This window comes from Dasypus novemcinctus, chromosome 12, assembly GCF_030445035.2.
Source record: "Dasypus novemcinctus isolate mDasNov1 chromosome 12, mDasNov1.1.hap2, whole genome shotgun sequence".
Taxonomy (NCBI): domain Eukaryota; kingdom Metazoa; phylum Chordata; class Mammalia; order Cingulata; family Dasypodidae; genus Dasypus; species Dasypus novemcinctus.
Genome location: NC_080684.1, coordinates 97,694,670 through 97,709,576, shown reverse-complemented (window position 1 = coordinate 97,709,576; position 14,907 = coordinate 97,694,670). Strand labels below are relative to the sequence as shown.

General features: G+C 54.0%; 1 protein-coding gene across 1 annotated transcript; it reads left to right on the top strand.

Moving 5' to 3' along the window:
* The first annotated feature begins 6,267 nt into the window (after positions 1-6,267).
* On the top strand, positions 6,268-12,468 carry LOC101437497 (galectin-2-like). Its single transcript, XM_071218738.1, has 9 exons — positions 6,268-6,305; positions 7,048-7,079; positions 7,319-7,379; positions 7,553-7,585; positions 9,459-9,539; positions 11,111-11,159; positions 11,263-11,345; positions 11,952-12,108; positions 12,186-12,468. Exons 1-9 carry the CDS (start codon positions 6,268-6,270, stop codon positions 12,330-12,332), a joined length of 681 nt encoding a protein of 226 aa, XP_071074839.1. The 3' UTR covers positions 12,333-12,468.
* Positions 12,469-14,907: the final 2,439 nt, after the last annotated feature.

Below are 14,907 nucleotides of genomic sequence, written 5' to 3'. Positions count from 1 at the left end.
AAAAGCATTCTAAAAAGAACAGTGATGTAGGAGGACTTTTACTGCCTGACCTTGAAATATACTATGAAGCTATAGTGGTTAAAACAGCATGTATTGGCATAAAGTCAGACACGTCAATCAGTGGAATAGAATTTAGAGTTGAGAAATAAACCCTCACTTCTACAGCCAACTGGTTTTTGAGAAACCTGCCAAGTCCATGTTAATGGGACAAAGCAGTGTTCAACAAATAGTGCTGGGAGAATGAAGGATGACCAGAATCTCACTCCCTTTATAAGGACCAATTCAAAATGGATCAAAGATCTAAATATAAAAGCCGTTACCATAAAACTACTAGAAGAAAATGGGGGAACCAACTTCAAGACTTTGTGGTAGTTGGTAGTTTCCTGGACCTTATACCCAAAGCAGGAACAACAAAAGGAAAAGTAGATAAATGGGACTTCCTCAAAATTAAACACTTTGGCACCTCAAAGGTCTTTGTCAATAGGGTGAAAATGCTGCCAACTCAATGGGACAAAATATGTGGAAATCATCTATCCAATAAGGGTTTAATATCCATGCTATATAGGAGATGCTACAAAGCAACATAAAAAGACCCGATTGAAAAAGGGGCAAAAGAGTTGAACAGACATTGTCCAAAGAAGAAATACAAATGGTGAAAAAACACATGAAAAATGGTCAACATCACTAGCAGTCAGGGAGATACAAATCAAAGCTACAATGAGATATCATTTCACACCTATTAGAACAGCCACCATGAAAAAGAGAAAACTACAAGTGTTGGAGAGGATGTGGAGAGATAGGATCACTTATCCCTGTTGGTGAGAATGTAGAATGGGATGGCCACTGTGGAGGGCTGTTTGGCCGTTCCTAAAGAAGTTGAATGTCGATTTGCCATGTGACCTGTCAATATCGCTACTAGGTATCCACCCAGAAGAACTGAGAACAGTGACATGAACCGACGTCTGCACATCGATGTTCATAGGGGTGCTATTGACAATTGCCAAAAGATGGAAACAAGTTGTCCATCAACAGATGAATGGATCAACAAATTATGGTGTATTCACATGATGGAATATTATGCAGCTGTAAGAAGAAATGTCGTGAAGCATATCACAACATGGATGCACTTGGAGGACATTATGCTGAGTGAAGCAAGCCAGATACAAAAGAACACATATTGTGCAATTGTGCTCTTATGAACTAAATATGTGGTGTAAACTCATGGAGTTAATAACTAGAATATGGGTCACTGGAAAACAGAACGAGGATAGAGAATTGAAAGCTGAGGATTAACTTGTGCAGAATTGGTGTAAAGGTTGTTTGTTAATCTTTGGAAATGAACAGAAAAGGTGGAAGCACATCATAATGTCTGTAACTAGCAGGGCAATAATATTCTATGTGTTTGACAGTGGTTGAAGGAAAAAGTCTAAGGTCATGTGTATTACTAGGAGGACGACTGAAATTGTAACATGGGACTGTGTATCATAGGAAACTCTCATGTGAAATATGAGTATGGGTAATATTGCATATATAAAACTATTTTTCTTTGAAACTGAACAAATATATGTTAATGTCACAAGATATTACTATCAGGCCGAAAACAACGAAAAAACATTATGTTAAGTGAAAGAAATTAGGCACAAAGTATGACATATTGTATGATTCCATTCATATAAAATATAAATATAAATACATTTATAAACATGAAAAATAAAAAGATACAAGCTGGACCATGAATTGACACCCGAGCACTGGCCTGCAGGACCGAGGACGCTGCCCCAGGAGCCGCTGCCATGTCGGTGAGGTCCCCGGCCCCCCACTGCCCACCTCCCTCCCCTCATCCATGCCCTCGCCTGGGTCAGGGGGTGGGTGGTTTTGGAGAGCATCGCTGCTCCTCTTGGGGCCCTGGATTTTGCGACTGTACAGCAAGGACGGTGGGCCTGTCACCTCCATGCCCCTTCAGTTTCAAGATTCTCCCACCTACGGCCGGAGTCTGAGCCTGTCTCTCTCTCTCTGCAGTCTTTCTTTTCTCATCAGTAATAATAATGACGTCACGATACTGATAACTACAGTCTACTGAGCTTTTTAAAAAGGCAGACACTGATGCTAGGGGTGGAATATCCCAACATGACAATCTATACTGCAGGGCGCGGAGTGGATGCTCTTGGAGGATCCTGGTTCTTTTTTTCAAATCAGGCTCTGCCAGAGCTTGCTGTGTGGTCTTGGTGAGTCACAGCCCCCCTCTGGACCTCAGAATTCCCATCTGTGGAATGGGATCATCAGTGCCACCCTGAGAGGCTTAGACCCGAGAGGGTCATGTGTGAAAGGGATGATGCACCCCCTGCTCCAAGGAGGACCTTGTGGTCCAGGGACCTTCTCCTTTCCCCTCCTTACCCACCCGTCCCCTTTGCTTTCCACTCTTCACCAGAGACCACCCAACCCAAATCCCTTCTATCACAGATGGTGAGTGAGACCCAGAAAGGGGCAGGGGTAACCCCAGGTCACCCAGCCAGTCATGGCAGAGCTGGGAGTCGACCCCACTGCCTGCACCCAGCCCAGCCCACAGCTCCGTGCATTTCCACCCCCCCCCCCCCGCTCTGCCTCTCCCACCCCAGGGCGCAGTCTCTATTTGTTGAGTGGAAAGAGGATGCCCAGCCTGCACCCTCCAAAGGGTCTGACACCCTAGTTGTGCAGAGGCACTTGCAGCAGCCCTGCCCATCCTGGGGGCTTGGGGTCATCTGTCTCAGTCAAGGAAACCCCAGGAGGCAGCCCAGCTCCAGCTCTCGCTCCCCATTCCCACCCAGATTGTCTAGAGAGGGAATGGGCGGGGCAGGCAAAGTCCCAGGAGGAGATGGGAGACTGGTCTTCCCAGGTCACCTGGCCTTAGGCGGGGCAGGCGCTGCTCTGTGGCAGGCACAGGCCACTGCATTCTGTGCCTCCAGTCATGTCTGCCCTTTGGAAGGTCCCGTCATCACCCTCATTGGGTAACCACATCTCCAGGCGGGGCAGTTCCTTGTCTGGCAGTAAGAGACTGACCGAGAGCTTCATCCAGGCTGCCCCTCCCAGCACTGAGACCTGGCGATTTCTCTCAGATCTGAGAGCTGCGCCTCCAGCCTCCCACTCCCACTTGCTCTAAGGCAGTAAATTGACCTGGGCAGATTTTACTCACAGGGGACACCTGGCCCTGCTGGAGCGAGGCTTTTGTTGGCACAGCCTGGCGGGGGTGGGGAGGGCTGCTGGCACCGAGTGGGTAGAGGCCAGGGGCGCCATAAAGATCCCACAGAGCACTAAGCAGACCCCACCCCCAGCAAACAGACCTGAGGCCCAAATGTGCTATGATGGTCATGAGTCTTCCTTCCTTGTTTCATTATGCTGATGACTGTCTATGTACACATAATGAATTTCTTTGTCTTCTTCCTCAAAGTCTCCCCTTATCATATGACAAGTTGTACCGTTTCATGTCATAATATTTGAGGATGTCAAGTTTCGGAATGAATATTACCCAAGACCTTGCCCCCTCTTCTGTATGAAATTAAAGCGTTTCCGGTATACGCTGTAGAGTTGAACATTGTTAGGCGGAAATATATATATATATATGTGCATGTCATTTATTGTTTTTACTTAGAGACTAAGTGTGGTTTAAGGTAACGTGTGTGGTTGCAGAGTTGACAAGGGCTGGACTGTGATGGGTAGGCTGTCGGAATGTCGGCCGATGGATATCGGGAATGAAAGACAAAGAGAAGACTGGGATCAGGGGATCTAAGAGCACAGACTCATGAGCCAACCTTACTGTTTACAAGGGGCTCTCTATATACCCATCTATGTGAGAATAAGCAGCAACTTGCAGTTAACTATCAGCATTACTCATAGTCTAAGGAATTAAAAAAATCTTAATCTCAAGGTACAAAGTCTAAGTGTTCTATTTACTACAAAAGGTATGTGCTCATCTTTTCTTTTTTCTTTTTAGATTTATTTATTTATTTCTCTCCCCTTCCCTTCCCACCCCCCGTTGTCTGTTCTCTGTGTCTATTTACTGTGTCTTCTTTGTCTGCTTCTGTTGTTGTCAGTGGCATGGGAATCTGTGTTTCTTTTTGTTGCGTCATCTTGTTGTGTCAGCTCTCCGTCTGTGTGCGGCGCCATTCCTGGGCAGGCTGCACTTTGTTTTGCGCTGGGCGGCGCTCCTTACGGGGTGCACTCCTTGCACATGGGGCTCCCCTACGCGGGGGACACCCCAGCGTGGCACAGCACTCCTTGCGCGCATCAGCACTGCGCATGGGCCAGCTCCACACAGGTCAAGGAGGCCCAGGGTTTGAACACCGCGGACCTCCCATGTGGTAGACGGACGCCCTAACCACTGGGCCAAATCCGCCGCCTCATCTTTTCTTTTAGCCTTTAACAGCTTCATCTTGTTTGCTGGGAACTCTTAATTACCGTATTCCTTAGGTTGCAAGCGTAGCCATGGAGACAGCACCTCTCTCCTTGTGAGGCCACTGTGCCTCAATTTCCAACATTAGGCTATTGTGTCAATTCGGCCAGGTAAATGTGTCCAATCAAGGCAATGGTCAAGCAAGCACTGGGCTAAGTATAATACAAGGGCATATATGGACTTTAGTCACCATTGACTTTACTGCAGGGGTAAATCATAGATAGCTGGTTGTAGTTACATTAATCAGGGAGATTGTCATCGGCAAGAGTGACGCTCAACCCAATCATTTGGAGAGAATTTCCCAACTCGTCTTTGGACAGCCGCATCTCCCAGAACTCATCAAGAACCTTCCTTGGACTTTCATTGCAGCCCCTGGTCGCAGCCTGCCTGCAGAACCATGACTTGTGCATCCCCACGGCTGCGTGAGAGACTCTTATAGAATCGCATACTATTGACAGATGTCTCTTGTTGGTTCTGTTTCCCTAGAGAACTCCGACGAATACAGCTTGGTACCCGGAGTGGGGTACTGAGCTCCAGAGCCCTGTCTCAGGCACCTGTCTCACCTGCCACCATCTCCTCTTTCTGACCTTCTCACACTTGTTGCCTCTGGGGGAGGCGGGCAACATCCTGCCGTCCTACCCCTGTGCGAAGGAGCAGCTCCCAGTCCTCCTTCCTGGGAAGGTGGTGGCTCTGGGGGGTGGGGGGCATCCTCCTGCGGCCACTGTCCATGAAGCACTGGGAGGAGCCCCTGTCCAGGGAGCTGCTTCAGGGCTCTCAGGTTATGTCCCTCAGAGAATAGGGCTGGTCACTGAACAGAAATCCCAGAATTTAAAAATGGTCTGCGGGAACCAGATGTAGCTCAGTATTTGAGCACCTGCGTCCAAGCACCATGTCCTGGGTTCTATCTCTAGTACTACCTAAAATAAAAAAATAAAATAAAAAATTCTGCCACAAGTTACTCTGAATCTTTGGAGCCTGCTCAACATCATCACTGCTCAGGCTCCAGTTGCAGATGTGAGCAATGGGCCTTCTCTCCAAGTGGGGAAGGGGCTCTGCAGCCCTGCGTGGAGACCTCCCTTGGCCCCAGCGCAGCCCTGGGAAGCTCCCGCTCCATAGAGAGCCAGGCCCCGGCCCGTCCTGCGGGAACAGGGAGCAAATGGACAGTGACAAGGGACCACGGTGAGGCCGCCCGCAGTGGCCGTCAGTCCTGCTGGGCCCCTGCTCGGGGCTTTGCCAACAGTATCTCGAGTCGTCCCCACCGGCTTGAGGGAGCAGGGGCTCGGCCACTGTTCTTGGATGACTAGATGAAGTGAGCCAGTGGGGGGATGAGGGAAGTGAGGTTTGGAGAGGGACTTAGGGAACACGTTCAGACACGTGTCTTGTGGCATTTTGTAGATTTTCAGGTCCAGTCTGTTTTCTGCTGGTACAGTTTGGTTCCAAACTAATCAAACCTGCTTCTGGGGTTCTGCTTAGGGGAACTGTGAGGCTAGCAGGCTGCAGGCTACCCATTTCTGGATGGGTAAACTGAGTCTTCCCCACTGAGCCCCCAGGTGCAGCCTGTGGGGTGGCTGGGAGTGAAGCAGTTAGGGCAGGACAGGGGTGCGGGAGGCCTTGGTTGGAGTGCTCTGGACGTTCCCTCCCCAGCAGGTGTGGGGGCACTTCCTGGCTTGGGACCCCCCCTGGGCAGGGGACGGTGAGACAGGAGCTGCTTTATCTGCTGAAGGGCCCAGGCCCACGTGGGATTGGTCTTCTGAGCGGCCTCAAGTACAACGTCTCTCTTTGCCCTAACTGCCCAGGAGACATGTGAGATTATGAATGTGGCCGTGAAGTTGGGGACAACCATGGAGATCAAGTGCAAAATTGCCAAAAATCCTCGTAGGTGAGTTGGGGGAAGGGGAGCAGGTGCGGCAGGAGGCAGCCTCGGTGCTCAGACCTCGGGCCAAGCGGCCTTTTCCACATCCTGGCAGCCTGTCACCCCACACCCCTGCTGGCTCCTCTCATGGTAGGACGTGCCTTCACCTCTGCACCTGGGTTTAGGGCCCTCAGAATTCACGCTGAGCCACGTCTCTGTTCCTTGGCCCCAGCAGCCACTGTAGGGGCAGGAGGAGAAGCTCCTGGAGCTCTGCCCGGCACCCAGTGGATCGGGGGCCTCCCCTGCAAGCCCCGACCTGGAAGGACTGACCAGCCCCGATGTCCACCTGTTCATGCACGTTAAACCAGGGCCGACCTCCAGGGGGCGCTGAGCGATGGTGTTCGCCCCCCTGCCCTAGAGCCCAGCAGAGGCAGAGCTCCGCCTCCAGGGGGCGCCTGTGAGCTGAGGGATTTCAGCATTTCTGGGGACTGACCCACACTTCAGCCTTTCATCCTGAATGTCCCAGGTAGGGTCAAGAGAAAAGTCATCCTTTTCTCTTACTTGGGTCCCTCAAAGCTACAGAAATGTGGGGTGCTCATGGCCTGAGTCTTCTGAATGAAGGCTCCACACGAAACAGAAAGCTCTTTCTCCCAGGGACTACAGATTCCTAACCCAGACTCTGGAGTGCTCCTGCCAAGGTCCCATAACTCTGAAACATACCTGCAGTGACGGGGAGCTCACCACCTTAACGAAACTCAAACGGTTTCAGATACTTGAAGACAATTCAGATCACCGGGACAGGTACCATCAGATCCTAATATTTTCAGTTTTCCTCCTGTCAACAGCCTTGGTCCATGCTCCTAATGGAACGTGGTCCCTGAGGGCCAGGTCTGACCACATGGTCACCTCCCTTGTTTTAGGGCAGAGACCTTGATTAACACAACATTTCTTTAGTGACTCTTCAAGGCGCGACTCCCTGCACCTAAGCTGTTGTGCCCAGCGGTGGCCCCTGACCCTCACCTATTACCCTCCCCCTGCAGCTTTGCGGTTATTCCGGGAAGGGGCCCGAGAAGCTGGGCCTGCACTTCAACCCTTGCTTCGGTGAGTGCACCATTGTCTATGACTCTTGGGATGGCAGCTGGGAGGAGGAGCATCAGGAAAATCACCTGTGCTTTTGCCCAGGGTCAGAGAACATGGTGAGGCCGGGGTGTCAGGGCACCTGGGAGGATGTGAAGTGGAGCCCAGCCCCCCCCACACCCTCCTTCTCTCTGCAGGTCAGTGTCGCCCTTGAGAGTGACGGATTCAAGGTGACGCCCCCGATGGGCACCAGTTCATGTTTCCTAACAGGCTGGGCCTCTGCCAGCTGCCCTACCTGAGCGTGGAGGGGCTTCAGCATCTCCTCCCTGAGGTCTGACTGAGTGGGCAGCACCTGCCAGAATAAAAGGCCCAGCCAGAGCCCCACCCATGTCTTCCTGAGTCACGCCATGACCAGCAGCCCCCACTCCCCCACTGCCAATTCCTGCCTCTCTGGTCCCATTTTTCTTCCTCAAATTTCAGAGTAAATAAAAAAACCCAACTTTATGGAGCCTTTCTGTGACAGGATCTGTGGTTTTTGCTTTTCATGCACTTTAATGTTCATGGCATCCTCATGATAAAGAGGAAACTGAGGCACAAGGTCCTAGGATTACCAGGTGTGGAACTGGGGTAGGATGCCAGGCCCAGCTCATGCTTTCAACCACTTCAGAGAGCCTGCTACTCCTCACATCTCTCTTTTCACCAGAGAAAGTGCCAACTGTTCTGTGGGATTATGGGGCAGAGGCTGCTTCCAGGCACCTGGGCCAAGTGCTATTTCCTGGAACTGCAGATAAGGCTCCCAGCTGCGCCTCCTATCACAGGTATAGCCCTGCCTTGGGCGAGGTAATAGATAATGGTTTACGATATAAGTTGGTCTTTGAAGGGACACCCGAGCACTGGCCCTGAGCACTGGCCTGCAGGACCCAGGACGCTGCCCCAGGAGCCGCTGCCATGTCGGTGAGGTCGTCGTACCCCACTGCCCACCTCCCTCCCCTCCTCCACGCCCTTGCCTGGATCAGAGGGTGGGTGGCTTTGGGGGAGAGCATCGCTGCTCCTCTTGGGGCCCTGGATTCCCTACGGTACAGCCAGGACGAGGGACCCATCACCTCCATGGCCCTTCAGTTTCGGGGTTCTCCCCTCCCCTGACACCTACTTGTGCCTGGAGCCCGTCTCCTTCCCTCTCCAGCTTCACTTTCTCACCAGTAAGAATCATGACATCAGGATCCTAAAAACTGAAGTCTGCTGAGCTTTTTAAAAAGGCAGACGCTGATGCTAGGGGTGGAATAGCCCAAGTGAGAAACTACACTGCAGGGGTGGAGTGGATGCTCTTGGAGGCTCCTGGTTCTTTGATTCCAAACCAGGCCCTGCCAGAGCTTGCTGTGTCGTCTTGGTAAGTCACAGCCCCTCTCTGGACCTCAGATTCCCATCTGTGGAATGGGATCATCAGTGCCACCCGAGACTTAGACTCAAGAGGATCATGTGTGAATGGTATGATGTCCCCTCATCCACCAAGGAGGACCTTGTGGTCCAGGGACCTTCTCCTTTCCACTCTTCACCCACCTGTCCCCTTTGCTTTCTGCTCTTCTCTAGAGACCACCGAGCCCAAATCCCTTCTATCACAGATGGTGAGTGAGACCCAGAAAGGGGCAGGGGTAACCCCAGGTCACCCAGCCAGTCATGGCAGAGCTGGGAGTCAACCCCACTGCCTGCACCCAGCCCAGCCCACAGCTCCGTGCACTTCCACCCCCCCCCCCAGCTCTGCCTCCCCAACCCCAGGCCGCAGTCTATTTGTTGAGTGGAAAGAGAATGCAGGGCCTGCACCCTCCAAAGGATCTGATGCCCTATTTGTTCAGAGGCACCTGCAGCAGCCCCGTCCATCCTGGGGGCTCGGGGTCATCTATCTCAGCCAGGCAACCCCAGGAGGCAACATAGCTCCAGCTCTCGCTCTCCCACCTGCACCCAGATTGTCTTGCAGGAAGGGGCTTGGTGGGCGGGGCAGGGAAACCCTGGGAGGAGACGGGGACTGGTCTTCCCAGGCCGCCCTTCCTTAGGTTTGGCAGGCCCTGCTCTGTGGCAGGCACAGGCCACTGCTTTCTGTCCCTCCAGTCATGTCTGCCCCTTCGGAAACTCCGTCATCACCCTCATTGGGTACCCGCATCTCCAGGCAGTGCAGTTCCTCGTCTGGCAGTAAGAGACTGACTGAGAGCTTAATCCAGGCTGCCCCTCCCAGCACTGAGACCTGGCGATTTCCCTCAGATCTGAGAGCTGCGCCTCCAGCCTCCCACTCCCACTTGCTCTAAGGCAGTAAATCTGTCCTGGGCAGATTTTGGTCCCAAGGGACATCCGGCAATGCTGGAGCGAGGTTTTAGTTGGCACAGCCTGGCGGGGGTGGGGTGGGGGTGGCTGATGGTACCGAGTGGGTAGAGGCCAGGGGCGCCGTAAAGATCCCACAGGGCACAGAGCAGACCCCACCCCCAGCAGAGTCCTGAACCCAAATGTGAAGTCCCGAGCTCCAGAGCCCTGCTCCCAGGCACCTGTCTCACCTGCCACCATCGCCTCTTTCTGACCTTCTCACACTTGTTGCCTCTGGGGGAGGCGGGCAACATCCTGCCGTCCTACCCCTGTGCGAAGGAGCAGCTCCCAGTCCTCCTTCCTGGGAAGGTGGTGGCTTTGGGGGTTGGGGGGCATCCTCTGTGGCCACTGTCCTTGAAGCACTGGGAGGAGCCCCTGTCCAGGGAGCTGCTTCAGGGCTCTCAGGTTATGCTCCTCAGAGAATAGGGCTGGTCACTGAACAGAAATCCCAGACTTTAAAAATGGTCTGCAGGGAAGGAGGTAGCTCAGGGGTTGAGCACGTGCTTCCTTTTAGGAGGTCCTGGGTTCATCCCTGGTACCTCCTAAAACCAACCAAACAGAAACAAATAAATGAAAAATCCAACTCTCATTGGGGAGCAGATGTAGCTCAGTATTTGAGCGCCTACTTCCATGTACGAGGTCTTGGGTTCCTTCCCCGGGACCTCCTAAAACAAGGAAAAATTCTGCCTCTAATTCCTCTAAATCTTTGGTGCCTGGTCCACATCATCACAGATGTGAACAATGGGCCTTCTCTCCAAGTGGGGAAGGGGCTCTGCAGCCGTGCGTGGAGACCCTTCCTTGGCCCCAGCGCAGCCCTGGGAAGCTCCCGCTCCATAGAAAGCCAGTCCCCGCCCCGTCCTGCAGAAACAGGGAGCAAATGCACAGTGACAAGGGACCACGGTGAGGCCGCCCGCAGTGGCCGTCAGTCCTGCTGGGCCCCCTGCTCGGGGCTTTGCCAACAGTATCTCGAGTCGTCCCCACCGGCTTGCGGGAGGCTGCTCCCAGCCTCAGTGTCTCCAAACGCCCCACAGCAGGGGCTCGGCCACTGTTCTTGGATGACTAGATGAAGTGAGCCAGTGGGAGGATGAGGGAAGTGAGGTTTGGAGAGGGACTTAGGGAACATGTTCAGACACGTGTCTTGTGGCATTTTGTAGATTTTCAGGTCCAGTCTGTTTTCTGCTGGTACACTTTGGTGCCCAAACTAATCAAACTTGCTTCTGGGGTTCTGCTCAGGGAAACTGTGAGGCCGGCAGGCTGCAGTCTACCCATTTCTGGATGGGTAAACTGATTCTTCCCCACTGAGTCCCCAAATGCAGGCCGTCGTGGTGCCTGGGAGTAAAGCAGTTAGGGCAGGACAGGGGTGTGGGAGGCCTTGGTTGGAGCTCTGGACGTTCCCTCCCCAGCAGGTGTGGGGAGCACTTCCCCAACTCGGGTCCCCACCTGGGCAGGGGGACGGTGAGACAGGAGCTGCTTCATCTGCTGAAGGGTCCAGGCCCACGTGGGATTGGTCTTCTGAGGGGCCTCAAGCACAACGTCTCTCTCTGCCCTAACTGCCCAGGAGACATTTGAGATTATCAATATGGCCGTGAAGTTGGGAACCACCCTCAAGTTCAAGGGGAAAGTTGCAAAAGATGCTGATCGGTGAGTTGGGGGAAGGGGAGCAGATGGGGGCAGGAGGCAGCCTCGGTGCTCAGACCTTGGGCCAAGCGGGCTTTTCCACATCCTGGCAGCCTGTCACCCCACAGCCCTGCTACGCGCCTGGGTTTGGGGCCCTCAGCATTCACGCTGTGCCACGTCTCTGTTCCTTGGCCCCAGCAGCCACTGTAGGGGCAGGAGGACAAGCTCCTGGAGCTCTGCCCGGCGCCCAGTGGATCGGGTCCTCCCCTCCAAGCCCCGACCTGGAAAGACTGAGCAGCCCCGATGTCCACCTGTTCATGCACGTTAAACCAGGGCCGACCTCCAGGGGGCGCTGACCGATGGTGTCCGCCCCCCTGCACTAGAGCCCAGCAGAGGCAGAGCTCCTCCTCCAGGGGGCGCCTGTGAGCTGAGGGATTTCAGCATTTCTGGGGACTGATCTTTATCACTGTTTCATCGTGAATGTTTCAGGACCATCACCACCTTGTTTTAGGGCAGAGACCTTGATTAACACAACTCTTCTTTAGTGATTCTTCCAGCCCGGTCTCCCTGCCCCCAAGCTGTTCTACCCAGAGGTGGCCCCTGACTTCACCTATTACCCTCCCTCTGCAGCTTTGCGATTAATCTGGGCTGTGGGCCCGAGAGGCTGGGCCTGCACTTCAACCCCCGCTACGACGAGGCCATCATTGTCTGCAACTCGTGGGAAGGCAGCTGGGGCGAGGAGCTTCGGGAAGATCATCTTCACTTTGCCCAAGGGTCAGAGATCATGGTGAGGTCAAAGGGGAAGGGGCCTGGAAGGATGTGAAGGGGAGCCCAGCCTCCTTGCCACCTTCCTTCTCTCTGCAGGTCACTGTGGCCTTTAAGAGTGATGGATTCAAGGTGACGCTGCCAGATGGGCACCAGTTCAGCTTCCCTAACAGGCTGGGCCTCTGCCAGCTGCCCTACCTGAGAGTAGACGGTGGGTTCAGCATCTCCTCCCTGAAGTTTGACTGAGTGGGCAGCACCTGCCAGAATAACAGGCCCAGCCAGAACCCCACCCACATCTTCCTGAGTCACGCCATGACCAGCAGCCCCCACTCCCCCACTCCCTGGTCCCACTTTCCTTCCCCAAGTTTCAGAGCAAATAAAAGAACCCGCCTTTACGGAGCCTTTCTGTGGCAGCGTCTGTGGTTTTTGCTTTTCATGCACTTAATGCTCAGGGCATCCACATGATACAGAGGAAACTGAGGCACAAAGCCATAGGATGACCAGGTGGGGAACTGGGGCAGGATGTAAACCGCGGCCCATAGTCCCAACCTCTCAAGAGCGCCCACCCCTCCTCAAGACTCCCGTCTTCACCAGAGAAAGTGCCAGCTGTCCTGTGGATCATGGGGCAGAGGCTGCTTCCAGGTATTATCTGAGTGTCTGCCTTTCAAACAAGCCGCCTCCCTGGCTCCGGGCACTGTCACTGCGCTGTCCTGAGCCAAGAGTGATGGCGGACCTGGGAGCCTCATCTGCAGTTTCAGGGAACAGCCCCTGGCCCAGGTGCCTGTTGAGTGTTGGAAAGAGGATGCCCGTCCTGCACCCTCCAAGGGATTCGACACCCCTTTGTGCAGAGTCACCTGTTTCAGCTTTCCCCATCCTGGGGTATCGGGTTCATCTATCTCCACCAGGAACCCCAGGAGGCACCCAGCACCAGCTGTCGCTCCCCACCCAGAATCTTGGGAGGGTGTGGGTGGGGCAGATAAAGCACTGGGAGGAGTCGGGAGACAGATCTACCCAGGCCACCCGATCTTAGGCGGGGTAGGTGCTGCTGTGTGTCAGGCACAGGCCACTGCTGTCCGTCCCTCCAGTCATGTCTGCCCCTTTGGAAGGTCCTGTCATCACCCTCACTGGGTAACCGCATCTCCAAGCGGTGCAGTTCCTTGTCTGGCAGTTAGAGACTGATTGAGAGCTTCATCCAGGCTGCCCCTCCCAGCACTGAGACCTGGCGATTTCTTTAAGATCTGAGTGCTGCGACTCCAACTTCCCAATCCCACTTGTTTTAGGGCAGTAAATCTGCCCTGGTGAGATTTTAGTCCCAGGGGACAGCTGGCACTGCTGGAGCGAGGTTTTTGTTTGGTACAGCCTGGCGGGGGTGGGGTGGGGGTGGCTGCTGGTACTGAGTGGGTGGAGACAAGGGGCGCCGTAAAGATCCCACAGGGCACAGAGCAGCCTCCCCACCCCCAGCAAACAGTCTTGACCCCTAATGTGAAGTCCTGAGCTCCAGAGCCCTGCTCTCAGGCACCTGTCTCACCTGCCACCATCGCCTCTTTCTGACCTTCTCACACTTGTTGCCTCTGGGGGAGGCGGGCAACGTCCTGCCGTCCTACCCCTGTGCAAAGGAGCAGCTCCCAGTCCTCCTTCCTGGGAAGGTGGCGGCTTTGCAGGGTGGGGGGCATCCTCCTGCGGCCACTGTCCTTGAAGCACTGGGAGGAGCCCCAGTCCAGGGAGCTGCTTCAGGGCTCTCAGATTATGCTCCTCAGGGAATAGGGCTGGTCACTGAACAGAAATCCCAGACTTTAAAAATGGTTTGCATGGACCAGATGTAGCTCAGGGGTTGAGCACGTGCTTCCATTTAGGAGGTCCTCGGGTCATCCCTGGTACCTCCTAAGACCAAGCAAACAGATACGAAGAAATGAAAAAACCAACTCTCATTGGGGAGGAGATGTAGCTCGTATTTGAGGACCTGCTTCCATGTACCAGGTCCTGGTTCCTTCCCCGGGTCCTCCTAAAACAAGAACAAGTTCTACCTCTCATTACTCTAAGTCCCCGTGTGGAGCTGGCCTAGGCACAGTACTGATGCGCGCAAGGAGCGTCTCGCCACGCAGCAGAGTCTCCGCGTAGGGGAGCCTCACGCGCAAGGAGTGTACCCTGTAAGGAGAGCCACCCAGTGCGAAAGAAAGTGCAGCCTGCCCAGGAATGGTGCCACATACTCGTAGAGCTGACACAACAAGATGACGGGGCAAAAAGAGACACAGATTCCCATGCTGCTGACAACAACAGAAATGAACAAAGAAGACGCAGCAGATAGACACAGAGAACAGACAACTGGAGCGGGGGCGGGGGGGACGGGAATAAAAGAAAAGAAATAATAAATAAATCTTAAAAAAGAAATTACTCTATATATTTGCTGCCTGGTCCATACCATCACTGCTCAGCCTCCAGTTGCAGATGTGAACAATGGGCCTTCTCTCCAAGTGGGGAAGGGGCTCTGCAGCCCTGCGTGGAGACCCTCCCTTGGCCCCAGCGCAGCCCTGGGAAGCTCACGCTCCATTGAAAGCCAGTCCCCGCCCCGTCCTGCGGAAACAGGGGCGCAAATGCACAGTGAGCACCAAGATGCAGCCTGTGGGGTGGCTGGGAGCGAAGCAGTTAGGGCAGGACAGGGGTGCGGGAGGCCTTGGTTGGAGCTCTGGACGTTCCCTCCCCAGGAGTTTGGGGAGCACTTCCCCGGCTCGGGTCCCCACCTGGGCAGGGGACAATGAGACAGGAGCTGCTTCATCTGCTGAAGGGCCCAGGCCCACGTGAGATTGGTCTTCTGAGGGGCCTC

What these genes read in the sequence shown, in the direction of transcription:
- LOC101437497 (XM_071218738.1), top strand. Translation starts at nt 6,268, where the DNA reads ATGGAGATCAAGTGCAAAATTGCCAAAAATCCTCGTAG. An exon ending in TTGAGAGTGACGGATTCAAG is followed by an intron (nt 7,586 to 9,458) that starts GTGACGCCCCCG and finishes CTGTCCCTCCAG; the next exon opens with TCATGTCTGCCCCTTCGGAA. An exon ending in GTTGCAAAAGATGCTGATCG is followed by an intron (nt 11,346 to 11,951) that starts GTGAGTTGGGGG and finishes CTCCCTCTGCAG; the next exon opens with CTTTGCGATTAATCTGGGCT.